The sequence below is a fragment of the Oryctolagus cuniculus genome, chromosome 14 (assembly GCF_051225735.1).
Source record: "Oryctolagus cuniculus isolate XC-2025 breed Fujian yellow rabbit chromosome 14, ASM5122573v1, whole genome shotgun sequence".
NCBI lineage: Eukaryota > Metazoa > Chordata > Mammalia > Lagomorpha > Leporidae > Oryctolagus > Oryctolagus cuniculus.
The window spans coordinates 50,167,463-50,186,130 of NC_142880.1; the positions used below are offsets into that span (position 1 = coordinate 50,167,463).

The 18,668-nt window shown below is 38.5% G+C and overlaps 1 protein-coding gene and 1 long non-coding RNA gene across 2 annotated transcripts in view; one reads left to right on the plus strand and one right to left on the minus strand.

The window, feature by feature from the left end:
* CDH12 (cadherin 12) overlaps positions 1-18,668 on the minus strand; it is a 486,656-nt gene that overhangs the window by 306,335 nt on the left and 161,653 nt on the right. The window contains exon 2 of the mRNA XM_017344661.4: positions 12,242-12,651. Within this exon, the coding sequence (XP_017200150.1) occupies positions 12,242-12,472 (231 nt within the window). The 5' untranslated portion in view covers positions 12,473-12,651. The remainder of the gene's footprint in view (positions 1-12,241; positions 12,652-18,668) is intronic.
* Positions 1,455-17,947, plus strand: LOC149122324 (uncharacterized). The gene is made up of 3 exons (XR_016220659.1): positions 1,455-1,785; positions 5,619-5,669; positions 17,811-17,947. It is a non-coding gene; the product is annotated as an uncharacterized LOC149122324 (long non-coding RNA).

Below are 18,668 nucleotides of genomic sequence, written 5' to 3' on the forward strand. Positions count from 1 at the left end.
TGATATGGGCAAAATTCAAGTCCCAGCTGTTCCACTTTCAATCCAGCTCCATGCTAATACACCTGTGAAAGCACTGGAAGAAGGCCCATGTACTTGGGCCTCTGCTATCCATTTGGGAAACCCAGGTGGTGTCTCTGGCCTCTGGCTTTGGCCTGCCCCAACCCTGGCAATTGTGGCCACTTGAGGAGTGAACCAGCAGATGGGAGACTTCCCTTTCTCTCTGTCTCTCCTTCTCTCTCTGTAACACTTCCTTGTAAATAAATAATAAATCTAAAATAAAATGTTCATATAGTTTTTGTGATATGCTTTGCATTTTTGTTGAGTCTAAAGTGCAAGGCAGACGAATACGCACAAGCTTTTATTGGGATTCTGCTCCCAGGCGAGGATCCCTGGTCCCAACAGATCGGGGGCCGGGGAAGTCGCGCATCAGAGATTAGGAGGGCTCCTTTTATAGATACAGGGCTTAGGGGTCAAAGGTTGAGGCAGGTCTGAACCTCATTGGTTGACCTTTAGGCACCCATGGGGACCTAGATAAGGACTTTTCTTCCCCGGAAGTGCGGGTAGGGACTCTCCATTCCCGGAAGTATAGGTCTTCCCTCCTTGCGGATGCCAAAGCTACCACAAAGTTTTATATACCTAGGTCAAAATAATCTTAATATTATGTGTTAATTTAGAAAGAATTCCAATTAGACATTATATTTGCAATGCAATTTGAGCTATTTCAAAAGGCCATTATGCTACTTTTATTTTGTTGTCAGTCTTTAAAGCAAAACCAAATACCACTACTGCTGTGACTTTGTTTAAGAATGAAAGCATACATTGTTATAGGTATGACTCTCTGTACTTTTAGTGATTTAGATCCACCCTCCTTTTGTATTTCTCCTGTTAGCACCACTCTCTCTTCCATCACCCAAGCCCTATCAAATCACCACAGTGAATCAACCCAATCACTGTTCTTTATTTTTACTAGAGAAGAAAATTACACCTTGTGGATTCGTTCCACTGCCTCAAAAACCTTTTGAAAAGTTAGTTCCTTTAAGCTGTGTTAACCTTCACTTCTTTCCTCTGAGACTCAGACCCTTCTCTTTTTTTATTATTATTTTTTTTAAGATTTATTTATTTACTTCAGAGGCAGAGTTACAGACAAAGAGAGGGAGAGTCAGAGAGAGAGAGATCTTCCATCCTCTGGTTTACTCCCCAAATGGCCACAACAGCCAGAGCTGGGCTGATGCAAAGCAAGGAGCTTCTTCCAGATCTCTCACATAGGTGCAGGTGCCCAGGCACTTGGGCCATACTCTATTGCTTTCCCAGGCCATCAGCTGGGACCTGGATTGGAAGTGGAGCAGCTGAGCTTCAAACCAGCACATGCAGATGCTTAACCTATTACACTACAGAGCCGGCCCCAATCCCCTTCTCTTTAACAGACTGAGTTTGTCAGTCTCATTTTGAAGTAAGCAGGCATACAGGTTAAAATCAATTAAGATTGTGAGCTGGAAGACCACACCTTCGCCACGCCCCTGTGTGACCTCATGACCTCATGCCCCTACCTGGCCACAACTGGGTGCCCACCAGCCAATCAGGTTAATTAACCACTCCCCTTTAGAAGTGGGTTAAAAGCCTGGGACACAGTGTGTCCTGGCCCCTTCTCTTCTTCCCTGGCCTCTTGCCAAGAGTGGACTGGCTGTAGCCCTGTGCCTCCAGGGCGCATGGCCTTCTGGGCCACCTGCCCTAGGCTTCCTGACCTAGATGCTCCTCCACGTGGCTGGTTCCTGGTGCTCGTGCTCGGTATGAACCCAGATTTACCTCTCTCCCTTAATGAAGCTTTCACTCTTCTATGCATCTTTCTTACTAAATAGAGGTTTAAAATGTACCATGCTGCCTTGCTTATCTGTGCTGGTATTTAGAATTCTTCTTTAAATATTAGCCAAGAACCTTCTTGGGCTTATTAATACTGGGGATTTATTAATAAGCATATAGTGATATTGTATGGCACTCCACATTCCGGTAGCATATGTGGCACCCCAGATAGCACTTCCGGGGAACTATAAAGGGCCACATTTTTTTATAGATTTTAGGGGGTCTTCTCCAATTTCAATTTGAGTTTGTGATGGCTGACTTTGTGTCAATTTGGCTTATCCAGAGTGCCCATATATTTTCAAATATAATTTCAGATATTTCTTTGAAGATGTTTATTGGATGAAGTCAATTTAATCACTGGAATATATATATATGTGTGGTGTATCTATAAATATATATAGTTTATTAATTTATTAGGGAGGGAGAAAGAGAAAGGAGCTCCCATCTAACTTTTCACTTAGCAAATGCCAAAAATGGCCTGGCAAAAGCTGGAAGCTGCAAACTTAATCTTAGTCTCTCACATGATTGAGCCATCACCATTGCCTCCTGTGCTCTGCATTAGCAGAAAGCTGGAGTCAGGAGTTAGAACCAGAAAACAAAGCTAGGTACTCTGATAGGAAATGCAGGTATACTAACTGGCAACTTAACAGCTAGGCTAAACACCTGCCCTTTCCATGAACATTTAAGACCTCTCATACATGTGAGAATAGATATTAAAGGTGTGGGATAATGGCTGAAGAAACATAAAGATTGTATTTAATTTAGTGATAACGACTCACTAGACAAATATTCCACCTTTAATGTTGCAGCTTGGGTAGTTAGAGGACTCTAATGTTTAGTTTTATTGTTTGGATGAAACGTGGAGAAGTTTGCCATAGTAAATTAATTTGAAATGCTGGGAACACTGCCGTGGTTTTCTGTATAGGAAGGGATTAAAATGCTTAGAGAGGGGCTGGCACTGTGGCACAGCAGGTTAATGCCCTGCACTAAAGCACTGGCATCCCATATGGGAGCCAGTTCTAGTCCCAGCTGCTCCACTTCCGATCCAGCTCTCTGCTATGGCCTGGGAAAGCAGTAGAAGATGGCCCAAGTGCTTGGGCCCCTGCACCCACGTGGGAGACCCAGAAGCTCCTGGCTCCTGTCTTCTTATTGGCACAGCTCTGGCCATTGCGACCAACTGAGAAATGAACCATCGATGGAAGACCTCTCTCTCTCTCTCTCTGCCTATCCTCTCTCTGTGTAACTCTGAATTTCAAATAAATAAATAATTTTTTTTAACTTGACAGGTAGAGTTATAGACACTAAGAGAGAGACAGAGAGAAAGGTCTTCCTTCCATTGGTTCACTCCCCAAATGGCCGCTATGGCTGGCGCTGTGCCGATCCGAGGTCAGGAGCCAGGTGCTTCTTCCTGGTCTCCCATGCTGGTGCAGGGGCCCAAGCACTTGGGCCATCCTCCACTGCCCTCCCAGGCCCCAGCAAAGAGCTGGACTGGAAGAGAAGCAACCGAGACTAGAACCCGGTGCCCATGTGGGATGCTGGTGCCGCAGGCAGAGGATTAACCAAGTGAGCAAATAAATCTTAAAAAAAATGCTTATAGAAATTGAAATATTAGAGTGTATTTCTAATTTAAGAACTACCTATGAACCCTGGAAGTTTCCAGAGAATACACCTTTTGCCACCAGTGTAAGAAACGAGTTCTAAGGAAAGTCCCCACATCCCAATGATGATTCATTTCTGGAAATTAGAACATAAATAGTGACCACTGCTGTTGAGTTGATAGACCTAAATGCAATGGGAATGACAGTTTCCTGGAGTAGTAGAGGCCAAGTGGCAGCACTCAATGGCCAAGAACTAGGTGGGCCTAGTTACTGTAGTGGACACCAGTTAAAGGAGCCATCAGTTAAAGGAGCTATGACTCACAGAGAATTTAGGCGTTGGTTAGTTCATAGTCCTATTCCAAAAAATGAAACAGATAGAAAGCCTTTTACATTCTCATTTGATCTGTATATACAGACAACTTCTAGGTCAGGTGGACAAAAGTCTGACCTAGATAATAAAAATAGAGTTACTGTCCCTCAATCATTCCCCAGATTTGGAATGGTCCCATTAGACTTACAAATATTTATACTACTAATATTTCTCCCAGTCTTCCCCATAGAGATCTAGTCTTTCATCACAGTGACTCTTATTGTCACTGAGTTCAGAAATTACCATATTACAATGGTACCAATAGTTCCCCGATTCATTCCATGGTTGTTTTCCCAGTTCCAGAATATGCACTAGGAATGGCAGAACATTTATAATAGGTTCCATAACCAGTAGGGTGGGAGCTATTAAGAGAACTTACAGAATTAGTGATCTAGCTCCATGGTCTTCTACACAGCACTTCTTCTGATCATGAAACTCACTCAATTGCAAATCAAGTAAGGTATAATCCCATGCTCATAGAATCACTAGTTTTATCTGGTTTTACAATAGCCTGAAGTAGCTGGCTTGATAGAAGGGTGAATGGCTTTTCAATACTAATGCTTTGGTAATATCTAGTAGTGTTGGAGAAAAGTTCTCCAGGAGGTTTTATGGACTTTGACCCAGCATTCAATATTTGGCACTGTTACTTCCATAGCCAGAAATGAAACCTAAGCTAGGAATTCCACATTAAGATGTAGAAATGGGAGCGGTACTACTTTCTGTCTACTAGCAAAAAAAAAAAAAAAAGTTTCCTGCTCCTATGACCCTATGATAGGCTGGCCAAGAGGTCCCAGCACCAAAGGGAAGAATGCTTCCATCAGGACACACAACGACGATTCCACTGAAATGGAAGTTAAGAATGCTACTGAGCCATTGGGGACCTTCATACCTCTGAGTCAATGGCATTGAAGAGAATTACTGTAATGACTGAGGTCACTGATCCTATCCACTAAGGAAAAATTGGGCTGCTACTGCACAATGGGAATAAGGAAGAGTATGTCTGGAATACAGATGATTCCTTTAGGTAACCCCTTGTATTTTCTTGCTCTTTGAAGTCAATGGAAAACTATGACAACCCAATCCATTCAGTCTAGTTGGGGTTATTAACAGCCAGACTGGATCTTTCTTTCTTTTTTTTTTTTTTTTTTTGACAGGCAGAGTGGACAGTGAGAGAGAGAGACAGAGAGAAAGGTCTTCCTTTGCCGTTGGTTCACCCTCCAATGGCCACTGCGGCCGGCGCACCGCGCTGATCCGATGGCAGGAGCCAGGATCCAGGTGCTTTTCCTGGTCTCCCATGGGGTGCAGGGCCCAAGCACCTGGGCCATCCTCCACTGCACTCCCTGGCCACAGCAGAGGGCTGGCCTGGAAGAGGGGCAACCGGGACAGAATCCGGTGCCCCAACCGGGACTAGAACCCGGTGTGCTGGCGCCGCTAGGCGGAGGATTAGCCTAGTGAGCCGCGGCGCCGGCCCAGACTGGATCTTTCTTGAATGAAAGTTGTGTCACAACTCTGGCAAATAGTCACCACAGCTCAGTTACTGCCAAAGAACAAATGAAATAGGAACAGTAGTGGAAGAAGATAATTATAAACACCAGGTATGATACTATTTATAGAGAGGAAGCCTGCAATCTTCATGAGTTATTTCTTCCTTATTTTGATATGAAAATTATATATATGTGATATCTGTATTTTCTTACCTCTATTATTCTTTTATAATGTAGCATAACAAGTATGGGTCTTAGATTATAGTATTTAAATATTGTTAATTTTACTTCATATACTTTCATCTATAGTATATCAAAGAGATGAGTAAACAACACTTGAGAACACTACATCCTTTTCTGGTGAGTTAAGGCATTTTTGCTCTTTGCATGTTAAGCTGAATTATAACCTTGTTACTATCTTTATTTGTAGATGAAATTTGTTTGAAGATGAGTATGAGTGGCAAGTTGATAAGGAATGGACATGTAATGGTTAATTTTATGTATCAAATTGGGCAAACCACAGTATACCATTTGGTCCAACATGATTCTGGATGTTTCTGTGTAGGTGTTCTTTGGATGAGATTACTATTTAAATCAGTGGACTATGAGTACAAAGAAGATTATCCCCTTTAATGCAAGCAGATGACATGGATTGAGTTGGAGGCCATAATGAAACAAAATTTGACTTCTTCTGAACACGAAAGCATATTACAACAGACTGCATTTGGTGATGGACTGCATTAGGGTTACAGGTGTACCCTGAAAATTCTGGATTTGTACCTAAACCATTACATGACCTAATTCTTAAAATAATTCTCTCTCTCTTTATGTATATATGTCCCATTGGTTCTGTTTCTCTAGAAAACCTAATTTATACAATATCTGTTAGATAAAACTAGGCATATCAATGGGGGCATGCCCCAATCTCTTTCAGTTATACTTTTTGAAATACCATTTTGGGCTTTAATTCATCCCTTTCCCCTTTCTTTAAATTTTAGAGGAAATCATTAAAATTATTTTGACATAGATCACCTCTTTCTCATCAATTATCATACTTCATATATGTATTATATATGGATTATCACATCATACCCCATAAATTTGTACCATAAAATAATAATGAAGCATTATAAATTAATTTAAAAATAAAAAGTAAAAATAAATGAAGGGAATTTTAAAATATAATTAAAACACATTATTGAATGACTTCAGACATTTTTGTCATTCCTTACGCTTTTTTAAATTTTATCTTCCATGACACATAACATCATAATATTTGCTGTCTGGATGGTCATTTTGGTCATTTTAAAAACATAATTCTGAGGCCAATATTGTGGTGCAGCAGATTGAGCTGGCACTTTCTGTGTGGACATCTCACGTTGGAGATCCAGTTTGAGCCCTGGCTTGTCTGCTTCCTAATCAGCTCCCTGCTAATACTCCTGGGGAGGCAGTGGAAGATGGCCCAAGTACTGGTAACCATGCAGGGGGCAAGAATAGAGCTCTAGGTTTTTGTCATGGGTCTGGACCAGCCCCAGCAATTGAATCATTTGGAGAGAGAACAATTGAATGGAGGATTCTCTCTCTCTCTCTCTCTCTCTCTCTCTCTCTCTCAACTTTTAGATAAATAAATCTTTAAGATTCAATTTGGTCAATGTTAATCCCCTACTAAGAATTTTTGTGGATACTGACACCCTTAAGGATAAGTGCTACGTTGACTCTTTCCACACTTTCTCTATTTATCTACTATAGGAGTTGGCTTCACACTCCCTGACTTACTGAAATATGGCTACCTAGGCTCACTTTGAACTTTCAAGCCTCAGTGCTTATATAAACTTTCCTCCAGATTATCTCTTGTGGAAAAATCAAATAATCCTTCAAGACTCATTTCAGGTGCTTCCTGATCTGTGAAGGCTTTTCTACATTCCGCCCTCTTCTGCATATAGTTGCAAGTGTTCCTACGACACCACAATCCCTAGTCATGTCTCTGTAACAACACCTTTGACAGAATATTCAAATTATTGTTAGCACATAGGAGACTTATTGTATAATATACTGATTTTTTTGTTGTTGCAATGGAGCCAGACTTCCTTATTTAAAATGTTAGCTCCTGCTTTCATTGAATGTTGGACCAGGGAGAAATTACATACTTCAGTGCCTCAGTTTTCTATGTGTACATTAGGGCAATTAATAATATATCTTATGGTGCTGTTTTGAGGATCATGTAAGTTTCTGTATATAAAACTGCTTAAAGGAAACTCTTATTAAGGCTCCCCTATCATAACTGCAATCTGGGGAACTTTACACTAAACATCTACCTCTATAAGACTTAAAAGTGTCTCAAGTTAGTGCATCCTCCATCACACAAATATTGAATAAATGGATGCTTCTGAAACAAGGGTTTATATACGCTTGCATTCTTAGAAATTGCTACTGAGTACAACATGACAACTCAATTTCCTAAATGATTTTTGACTACAAAATGGGCAGCATTTTCTAGATATATAGCTTTGAGATGATGAAAAAACTTAGTATTACACATAGGCATATAATCATCTACATTGGTATAAGCATCCAATTTATTGTGTAAGTGAGGGTTTATACATGTGTGTCTATGTATATGTCTGTTACAATGCTGCTCATTATGCAAATGGTAATGTCTTTTTAAGATATATGTATTTATTTGAAAGTCAGAGCAAGTAAGAGAAGGAGAGACAGAAAGAAAGAGGTCTTCCATCCATGGTTTACTTCCCAGATTTCTGAAATGGCCAGCACTTGGCCAGGCAGAAGCCAGGAGCCAGGAGTTTCTTCCAGGTCTCCCAGTTGGTGGCAGGGGCCCAACTACTTGGGTCATCTTCTGCTTTTCCCAAGCCATTAGCAGGAAGCTGATCGAAAGTTGAGCGGCCAGGACATGAATCAGTGTCCATACAGTATGCCAGCACTGTGGGAAACAGCTTTATCTGTTATGACACAATGCTTATCCCACAACTGGTAATATCTAAATCAAATAATTTTCATGGGATCAGCATTGTGGCACAGAGGGTAAAGATACTGCTTGTGACACTGGCATCCCATGCCAGTTTGATTCCCAGCTTATGTGCTTCTAAATCAGCTTCCTGCTAATATACTTAAGAAGACAGTAAAAGATGGTACATGTACTTGGGTTCCTGGCACCCATGTGGGTTCCTGGCACCCATGTGGGAGACCAGGTTGGATTACCTCAGCCCTGCCTTTGGCGTGGCTCAGCCTTGCCTCTCTCTTTCTGTCTATCTTTATTTCTTTCAAATAAATCTTTCAAATAAATCAAAATAAAATAAATAGTTTGAAATCTAAAATATTTTACCTGCTCTAAAGTATAGAACCTGTCTAAGTATTGAAGTAAATCATATATATGTATACATATATATATATATGTGTGTGTGTATATATGTATGTATATATGAGATACATATACCTCTGGATACCCTTACTATTTCTCTATATAGAATGTAAACTAATATTCAGTTTAATATCACAGTTTGGTCTTACTTGAAATGGTGTCAACATTAATATTGCCTCCATTAAATATAATGGTTTTCAAGGCTAATACCCACTAAGTTGCAGAGGAATGCCTCTATAAATTCCTATTTGGGAAAATTATTTCAATATAAGTGTAGGAAAACCGATTGTTCTCTAAACAAGTGGTGTTTCTAATAAGGAGAAATACAAGAAGTAGTGTTTTCCATATTTGCTCTTTTACAAAATGATAGGTTAGATTTGTGGCTCGGTTATCTGTTGTGCTTCTTTTTTTGACATTTTTTAATCCTAAGATCTTTATTATTTGTAATACTTTACTTTTCCATGAGTTATCTCAAAGCCTTTCTAGAAACAGTATGTATATATAAATATATTTATAAATATTTACATACATACATACATATAAGGCTTTAATTGGGCATTATGTTATCATACTTCTATTCCCAAGTTTAAAAACATCAATACTGAGTTAATTAAATTTTAATTAGCTTCCTTGCATAAAGGCCATCTTGGCAGCCATTGTCTCATTTATATTAGAAATGTACATTGCTTAAGAACTAAGGGTTTTCATTATCAATCACTCATGTGGAGCCAAGTACCTACGACAGTAATACTGTTGAAATTATTTTGGATGTAGTTCCACAACTCTTTAGTTATACATAAATAATAATTCATCTTTAAAATAACTGGATGGACTCCATACTTTCCCAGAAAATACATAAGTTGTATTCTGGAGAATCAAAGAGTAACATATAGAAGCAACCCCTAATATTATTTTTCCTTCTGTCCCTCTGGAAATGAAATGGTACTCTATGTAGAAAACAGTAAAAGCAGTTTCATTAGATTATTCAAAAAATGTTGATTTTGTCACCTCCAGTTGTGTCAACTAGTGTCTACAGATCTACAGAGAATATGGGGCAAGTATTAGGCCCAGCTTCCTGCCAATGAAGACACTGGAAAGCAGCAATAATAGATCAAGTAACATGGTTCCTGACATACATCCAAGAGATTGGGATTGTATTCCCAGTTTCTGGCACCAGCCGCAGCTCAGTCCTAGCTGTTGTGGATATGTTCAGAGTGAACTAGTGGATGGCAGCTCTCTCGCTCTTGCTCTCATTCTTATCCCTTCTCAAACCACAAAAATTAAAAAGAAAAACAAACACAGAAGGGCTTATTCTCAGGCACTTTCAAGGACCCTTAATTGGTGTAAGTTTAATCATAAGCAGACTTTACTGCCTTTTATGAAGTAGAGGTTTAAAGCTATGCTACCTTTATGTGTCTTGGATGTCAAAATGCTATTCTTATATTAAGTTAAATAAAAAAGAAGCAAGTATACCAGAACTAAATGAAATTATTTAACCCTAAAATATGTTAGTAAATGTTTTCATTTATATGCAGAACTCTGTGCAGTAAAATTTGGCAAATTCATAATTTACAGAACCTTCCCCCAAATTTTCTAAGACTCTCTCAGGGCTGGGAGCCATTAACAGGCCACAGATACGACCTCAGAAAGGCACACTGGTTCCAAATGGAAGCCCTGGGCCTCAGTGGTCATTGTTCCTCATTTCTGCTTATAATGATCTGCTTAACCAATCAGTTCACAAATCCTTCCTAAGATTACAACATCAGGTAGCCCCAAGGTAATGTGTGCACACTCTGATTTCTAGTAATCAGACTATTAAAGAAATAGGGCCTGCATAATGGGACTATATTTTTATAATTATTGCCTTGTAAGATCATTGGAAATTGGATGGCCGGGTTTGTGCTCACAGACTGATCTGAGGTGATGACACCATTTTTATACATAGATGGTATCCTGAAAAAATATTTCGCTAATGGGTGGGTATTTTATACTACTGTTAAAGATGCCTGTATCTCCTATGGGACTGCCTGGGTTCACCCCCAGGAAAGAAGCTCTGTTCTCCATAACAGCTTCCTGTAAAGCATATCCCAGGAAGCTACAGGTGACGTCTCAAGCACTTATATCCCCACCACCCATGTGGAAGTCCCAGATTGAGTCTGCAGTTCCCAGCTTCAGCCTAGGCCTGCCCTTGCTATTGTGGGCATTCTGGAATGTAAGATCTCTCTCTGTTTCTCTGTTTCTTTTCTGCCTTTCAAATGAAAAAAAAAATGCAATTTAAAAAACTACAGATAAAAAGCCAAAGTAAAATTATATTAAAAATAATTGCCTGTGGCCCCATGTACTTTAGTTGCAATCATGGCTATATGCTCATTTTCAACAAAGTTTCATTGGGAATCCTTCTATACTGTATTTTCCAATATCTTTTAAATACATTTCCACAAGAACAATTTCAAAAAAGTAAAGTCAAAAAGGTATATTTTAAATGACTATGTTTCCTTTGGCTGAATATTAAAATTATAAGACCCATCATGATTCTCTTTAACTTAGATTTTTTAGAAAGCTCAGTGGATTTAACAGTCAAGAGTCATGATCTTCTAAATCTATTTCCAAATACTCTTCCTACTATTATTTTCCATTTCTGTCACTGAATTTATTTTAAATTTGTCTAGGGCATATATGTTTTATTGAAACCCTTGAAAAATCTTTTAGAAAGTTTAGAAAGTACTTTAGCAAGTAACAATAAAATACAATATTTATTTTTCTGGGGAAAACAATTTTTGGCAGGATGGATAGGTAATCTCTATTCTAAACATGGATGAAAAAATTTATACAAGAAAAATAAGCAGTGAAATGTAGGTGTGCTGAAATAAATTGCCATCAACTATTTCATGGAAAAATAATTTCTATAAACTTGCAATAAGATTTTAAAATTATGTTCTTTGTTGAACATTGATATATACATATTTTGTACCAACATATATTCCTTTGGCTAAGCTTCATTTAATTTCATATTTGGCTTTATAAATAGCTTGCAAAATATATAACGAAGAAATTGCTTAGAAAGTATAACAAATCAAATACTTCAGAATCACCAAGAAAATGATATGTTTCAAGGGAAAGGGACAGAAATACACCCTGGTCATTATAGAATACCAATATCAGTTTCAAATATTATGACGGATGATCTTTCTCTCTGCTCTGAAGTTGTTGGTTTACAACTTTAGATAAACCATGAGCAGTAATGTGCAATAACTACATTTTTAGTGCCATTTACATATTTTTACCTTTGTGTCTCCAGAATACAATACCAGAAATGGAAACAAGACATATACTACTTTTCTTAAAATAACTAGCTAGAATGGAAGCGAGAGGATATAAATGATTTCGGAAAGCTTACCAGGGTCATTGAGTCAGGAAGAGAAACATGGCTTTTGGAGTTCAATTCCAGTGGTCTAGTCACTGGTTTGTTCAACTACTGTGCAAAACATCCACACACAATGCACAATTCACGTTCCCCCTTCCTACTAAGCGATTGTCAAAAGAAACATGGCATTACCTTTCCAACATACTGAGGCTCGGCGCCCATGTATTCCTCCAGCACAAAAAATTGATTCCATACCCAGCCACGTTTAACTCGTTGAAAATGTAATCGTCGTCCTGGCAGGCGGAGAACATTTTCTCTTGGTTCTGTGGTCAAAGTCTGCCGTGGCTGTGGTTGAAGTGGTGTTAGGAGACCTCCATCAAACAGGACCCAGAGAAGCAGTGATAAACAGTTCCTTGTAAGCATTGGCAAAGGCTTTCCTACACAGAGTAATAAAAACTCCAGCACTTAAGGCAGACTTGTGGGATCCAGGTTTGAGGTGTCTGTGGCCTTAACCACTGAGCTTTCTGTTTTATTGCAGAAATGACCACACAGACATTAATCCTTTTGATATTGCTGCTGTATTATATTCCATCTAAATGGACCTATAAAACAGATAAACACAAATACCCTAAATTAATAAAATTTCCTGCCGATATTTATCAAAACTCACTTATACCTGTCAACTATTTAAAGTAGAGAGGAAAAATTTTTAAAGAATTATATAGGTACATGGTCACTACTGCTTAGCTTGTTAATTTGGATAAATTATCCAAGTTTTGAGACTTGAAAAAAATATTATTTACAATGAAGCAAAAGGTTTGCAATAAACAGAGGTAATCTTTCCTCAACATTAATAGTTGTAATGAGTGATCATTAATATCATTTTAAAGTACACAATTAAAATTAGAATAAGATTCTATAACTTGAGCTCTATTGACATTTGGGAGTGTATAATTCATCGATCCTGGGACATATCTTGAGTGTGCTGAGTGTTCTTTGTTGAACATTGATATATACATATTTTGTACCAACATATATTCTTTTGGCTAAGTTTCATTTAATTTCATGTTTGGCTTTATAAATAGCTTACAAAATATATAACGAAGAAATTGCTTAGAAAGTATAACAAATCAAATACTTCAGAATCACCAAGCAAATGATATGTTTCAAGGGAAAGGGGCAGAAATACACCCTGGTCATTATAGAATACCAATATCAGTTTCACTCCTATATCCCACCCAACAGATGACAGTACCTCTCTCCCATATCCAGATGTGACAACTAAAAATATCACCCGAATTTCAAAATATCCTCTGAGATCAGAAAATAAACCAAAACTCATATCCACAGATTCTGGGGAAAAATCTCATTTTTAAAAAAAAAAATTAAAAAATATTCTATGAAGTTAGAGACTGGAAGCATCAGATGACCCAGGAAAGAAGCTAAATTACTACAAGGACTTGTATGCCAGCAAACAGGGAAACCTATCAGAAATGGATAGATTCCTGGACACATGCAACCTGCCTAAATTGAACCAGGAAGACATCGAAAACCTAAACAGACCCATAACTGAGACAGAAATTGAAACAGTAATAAAGGCCCTCCCAACAAAGAAAAGCCCAGGACCAGATGGATTCACTGCTGAATTCTACCAGACGTTTAAAGAAGAACTAACTCCAATTCTTCTCAAACTATTCAGAACAATCGAAGAAGAGGGAGTCCTCCCAAATTCTTTCTATGAAGCCAGCATCACCTTAATTCCTAAGCCAGAGAAAGATGCAGCACTGAAAGAGAATTACAGACCAATATCCCTGATGAACATAGATGCAAAAATCCTCAATAAAATTCTCGCCAATAGAATGCAACAACACATCAGAAAGATCATCCACCCAGACCAAGTGGGATTTATCCCTGGTATGCAGGGATGGTTTAATGTGCGCAAGACAATCAATGTGATACACCACATTAACAGACTGCAGAAGAAAAACCATATGATTCTCTCAATAGATGCCGAGAAAGCATTTGATAAAATACAACACCCGTTCATGATGAAAACTCTAAGCAAACTGGGTTTGGAAGGAACATTCCTCAATACAATCAAAGCAATCTATGAAAAACCCACAGCCAACATCCTATTGAATGGGGAAAAGTTGGAAGCATTTCCACTGAGATCTGGAACCAGACAGGGATGCCCACTCTCAACACTGCTATTCAATATAGTTCTGGAGGTTCTAGCCAGAGCTATTAGGCAAGAAAAAGAAATTAAAGGGATACAAATTGGGAAGGAAGAACTCAAACTATCCCTCTTTGCAGATGACATGATTCTTTATTTAGGGGACCCAAAGAACTCTACTAAGAGACTATTGGAACTCATAGAAGAGTTTGGCAAAGTAGCAGGGTATAAAATCAATGCACAAAAATCAACAGCCTTTGTATACACAGACAATGCCATGGCTGAGGAAGAACTTCTAAGATCAATCCCATTCACAATAGCTACAAAAACAATCAAATACCTTGGAATAAACTTAACCAAAGATGTTAAAGATCTCTACGATGAAAATTACAAAACCTTAAAGAAAGAAATAGAAGAGGATACCAAGAAATGGAAAAATCTTCCATGCTCATGGATTGGAAGAATCAATATCATCAAAATGTCCATTCTCCCAAAAGCAATTTATAGATTCAATGCAATACCAATCAAGATACCGAAGACCTTCTTCTCAGATCTGGAAAAAATGGTGCTGAAATTTATATGGAGGCACAAGAGACCTCGAATAGCTAAAGCAATCTTGTACAACAAAAACAAACCAGAGGCATCACAATACCAGATTTCAGGACATACTACAGGGCAGTTGTAATCAAAACAGCATGGTACTGGTACAGAAACAGATGGATAGACCAATGGAACAGAATTGAAACACCAGAAATCAACCCAAACATCTACAGCCAACTTATATTTGATCAAGGATCTAAAACTAATTCCTGGAGCAAGGACAGTCTATTCAATAAATGGTGCTGGGAAAATTGGATTTCCATGTGCAGAATCATGAAGTAAGATCCCTACCTTTCACCTTACACAAAAATGCACTCAACATGGATTAAAGACCTAAATCTACAACCTGACACCATCAAGTTACTAGAGAACATTGGAGAAACCCTTCAAGATATTGGCACAGGCAAAGAATTTCTGGAAAAGACCCGGGAGGCACAGGCAGTCAAAGCCAAAATCAACTATTGGGATTGCATCAAATTGAGAAGTTTCTGTACTGCAAAAGAAACAGTCAGGAGAGTGAAAAGACAACCGACAGAATGGGAAAAAATATTTGCAAACTATGCAACAGATAAAGGGTTAATAACCAGAATCTACAAAGAGATCAAGAAACTCCACAAAAACAAAACCAACAACCCACTTAAGAGATGGGCCAAGGACCTCAGTAGATATTGTTCAAAAGAGGAAATCCAAATGGCCAACAGGCACATGAAAAAATGTTCAAGGTCATTAGCAATCAGGGAAATGCAAATCAAAACCACAATGAGGTTTCACCTCACCCCGGTTAGAATGGCTCACATGCAGAAATCTACCAACAACAGATGCTGGCGAGGATGTGGGGAAAAAGGGACACTAACCCACTGTTGGTGGGAATGCAAACTGGTCAAGCCACTATGGAAGTCAGTCTGGAGATTCCTCAGAAACCTGAAGATAACCCTACCGTTCGACCCAGCCATCCCACTCCTTGGAATTTACCCAAAGGAATTTAAATTGGCAAACAAAAAAGAGGTCTGCACCCTAATGTTTATTGCAGCTCAATTCACAATAGCTAAGACCTGGAACCAACCTAAATGCCCATCAACGATAGACTGGATAAAGAAATTATGGGATATGTACTCTTTAGAATACTATACCGCAGTAAGAAACAACGAAATCCAGTCATTTGCAACAAAATGGAGGAATCTGGAACACATCATGCTGAGTGAAATAAGCCAGTCCCAAAGGGACAAATACCATATGTTCTCCCTGATCGGTGACGACTGACTGAACACCAAGAGGGAAACCTGTTGGAGTGAGGTGGACACTATGGGAAACGGTGGCTTGATCAGCATAGCCCTGACTGTTAATGAACAACTTAATTCATTATCCCTCTTAGTAGATTTTTAACTGTTCTACTTAATATGACTGGTTTAGATCTGTAATTGATGCACAGTTATTCTTAAGTGTTGAAAATTAACTGAAATGTGATCCCTGTTGAACATGGTGGTGGGAATGGGAGAGGGAAGAGATGTATAATTTGGGACATGCTCAGGCTGACTTGCCCCAAGTGGTGGAGTTGGAAGCATACCATGGGATTCCAATTCAATCCCATCGAGGTGGCATGTACCAATGCCATCTCACTGTTCCAGGTGATCAGTTTCAGTTCACAGTTGGTCATGGTGGAGGGACTGGGAGTCAAAGGGAGCACATAAACAAGTCTAGTACCTGCTAATGCTAACCGATGGAGTAAATAAAGGGGAGAGTGATCCAACATGGGAAGTGAGATACTCAGCAGACTCATAGAATGGCAGATGTCCTAAATAGCACTCTGGCCTCAGAATCAGCCCTAAAGGCATTCGGAGCTGGCTGAAAAGCTCATGAGAGTATTTCAGGCATGGAAAGCCAAGACACTCTGGCAAAAGATCTCTGCGAGTGAGATCCCAGTGGAAAGAACGGGTCATCAAAGAAGGAGGTACCTTTCTCTGAAGGGAGGAGAGAACCTCCACTTTGACTTTGACCTTGTCTAAACAAGATAAGAGTCGGAGAACTCAGAGGGCTTCCATAGCCTTGGAAACTCATGACTGGAGCATAGGGAGATTACTGATGCCATAGACAGGAGTGTCAATTGGTAAAGTCAACAACAGGAGTCACTGTGCACTTACTCCTCATGTAGGATCTCTGTCCTTAATGTGCTGTGCATTGAGATTTAATGCTATAACGAGTACTCAAATAATATATTTCACTTTGTGTTTCTGTGTGGGAGCAAACTGTTGAAATCCTTACTTAATGCAGACTAAACTGATCCTCTGTAAAAAAAAAAAAAAAAAAAAAAAGAAATTATCAATTCCCAACTTGACTCTCACTGGGATTAAACATGACAATAGGTCTGCTCTGATTTCATCATCATTTAAAAAAAAATCATCTATTATTTTTCACTTTATGTTTCTGTGTGGGAGCAAACTGTTGAAATCCATACTTGATGTATACTAAGCTGATCTTCTGTATATTAAGATAATCAAAAATGAATTTTGATGTGAATGGAAGGGGAGAGGGAGTGGGAAAGGGGAGGGTTGTGGGTGGGAGGGACGGTATGGGGGGGAAGCCATTGTAATCCATAAGTCGTACTTTGGAAATTTATATGCATTAAATAAAAGTTAAAAAAAAAAGAAGCTAAATTACTACATGCAGATGTAAATTCTTTTATTAAATTGTAAATGATAAAAATGTCAGCTGTCTAGAAGGCTTTCTAAACTTTAAATAAAAAACAATACTTCTTTGGCCTTGATCCACTGGAAACACCGGATGTTTGGGAATTTTTTGTATATGGTATGCATCTCAGAGCAATCTTGATTCCTATCAGATGCATAGCTTGTAATGTGTATTTAGTTAACATGATCTTTTAACCTTTTATTACAGTAAATATTTTTAAAAGTCTTTATATAATTATTGGATTATAGTATGTGCAATGAGAAGTGTTCCTATTTTTAATTACAATAATGTTTATACCATAAGATGATAAGAAGTTCCTGGTTCCTGGCCTCAGAACGGCACAGCTCAACCCTTGCAGTCAATTGGGGAGCGAACCAGTGGATGGAAGATGTCTCTCACTCTCTCTCTGCCTCCCCTCTCTCTGTGTAACTCTTTCAAAGAAATAAATAAATCTTTAAGAAAAATAACAGAAGGGGAATCACATGGGTAGATTTGAATTTCTAAAAAAGAATTTCTGAAATAATTGACATCGACAATATTACTTAGCATATGGTAGGTACCGGATTTATATTTGTTAAGTTTGAGTGATTTATTCAATGACTGATATAAGCTAATTCTGTTGAAAAATTACTATGTTCCATATGTTGTGGCATAATCTGCATTTGCATAAAAGCTTTGTGGAAGAGGTATTGCTATAATACCAATGTATAGAAATAAATGGAAGAACACACTTAAATAACTTGGCCATGTTTCACCAATTAGAATACATCATTCAGGCTTGAATCTGAGCAATGTGACTCCAGAGTTCACACTCTTGAATGCTAGTAGCTCTGTTAGCCCTCTGTTAGTGAATGAAAAAATAGGTTAAAACTTCAAAGTGTTCAAATCCTAGTGAAACAAGGATTAGCTTGCAGATTTTGGTTCTGAATTCTTTTTTTCCAAAACTAAGTTAGTATTTCATTATTGGGCAGATTAAGATTTAATTCATTGACCTCTTCTGTGTAATTAAGAGATTGCAGCTATCAAGTGAATAGGCTGCCCTCGAAGGTGAGAAATCTAGCACTTGGCTTCTAGAGAGGGGTATATGATTCTAGGCAGCAACAGAAAAAAAAAAAAATCAATGCTTGATAGCTGTGTTGTACTAATAAATTGGGTTGTGAT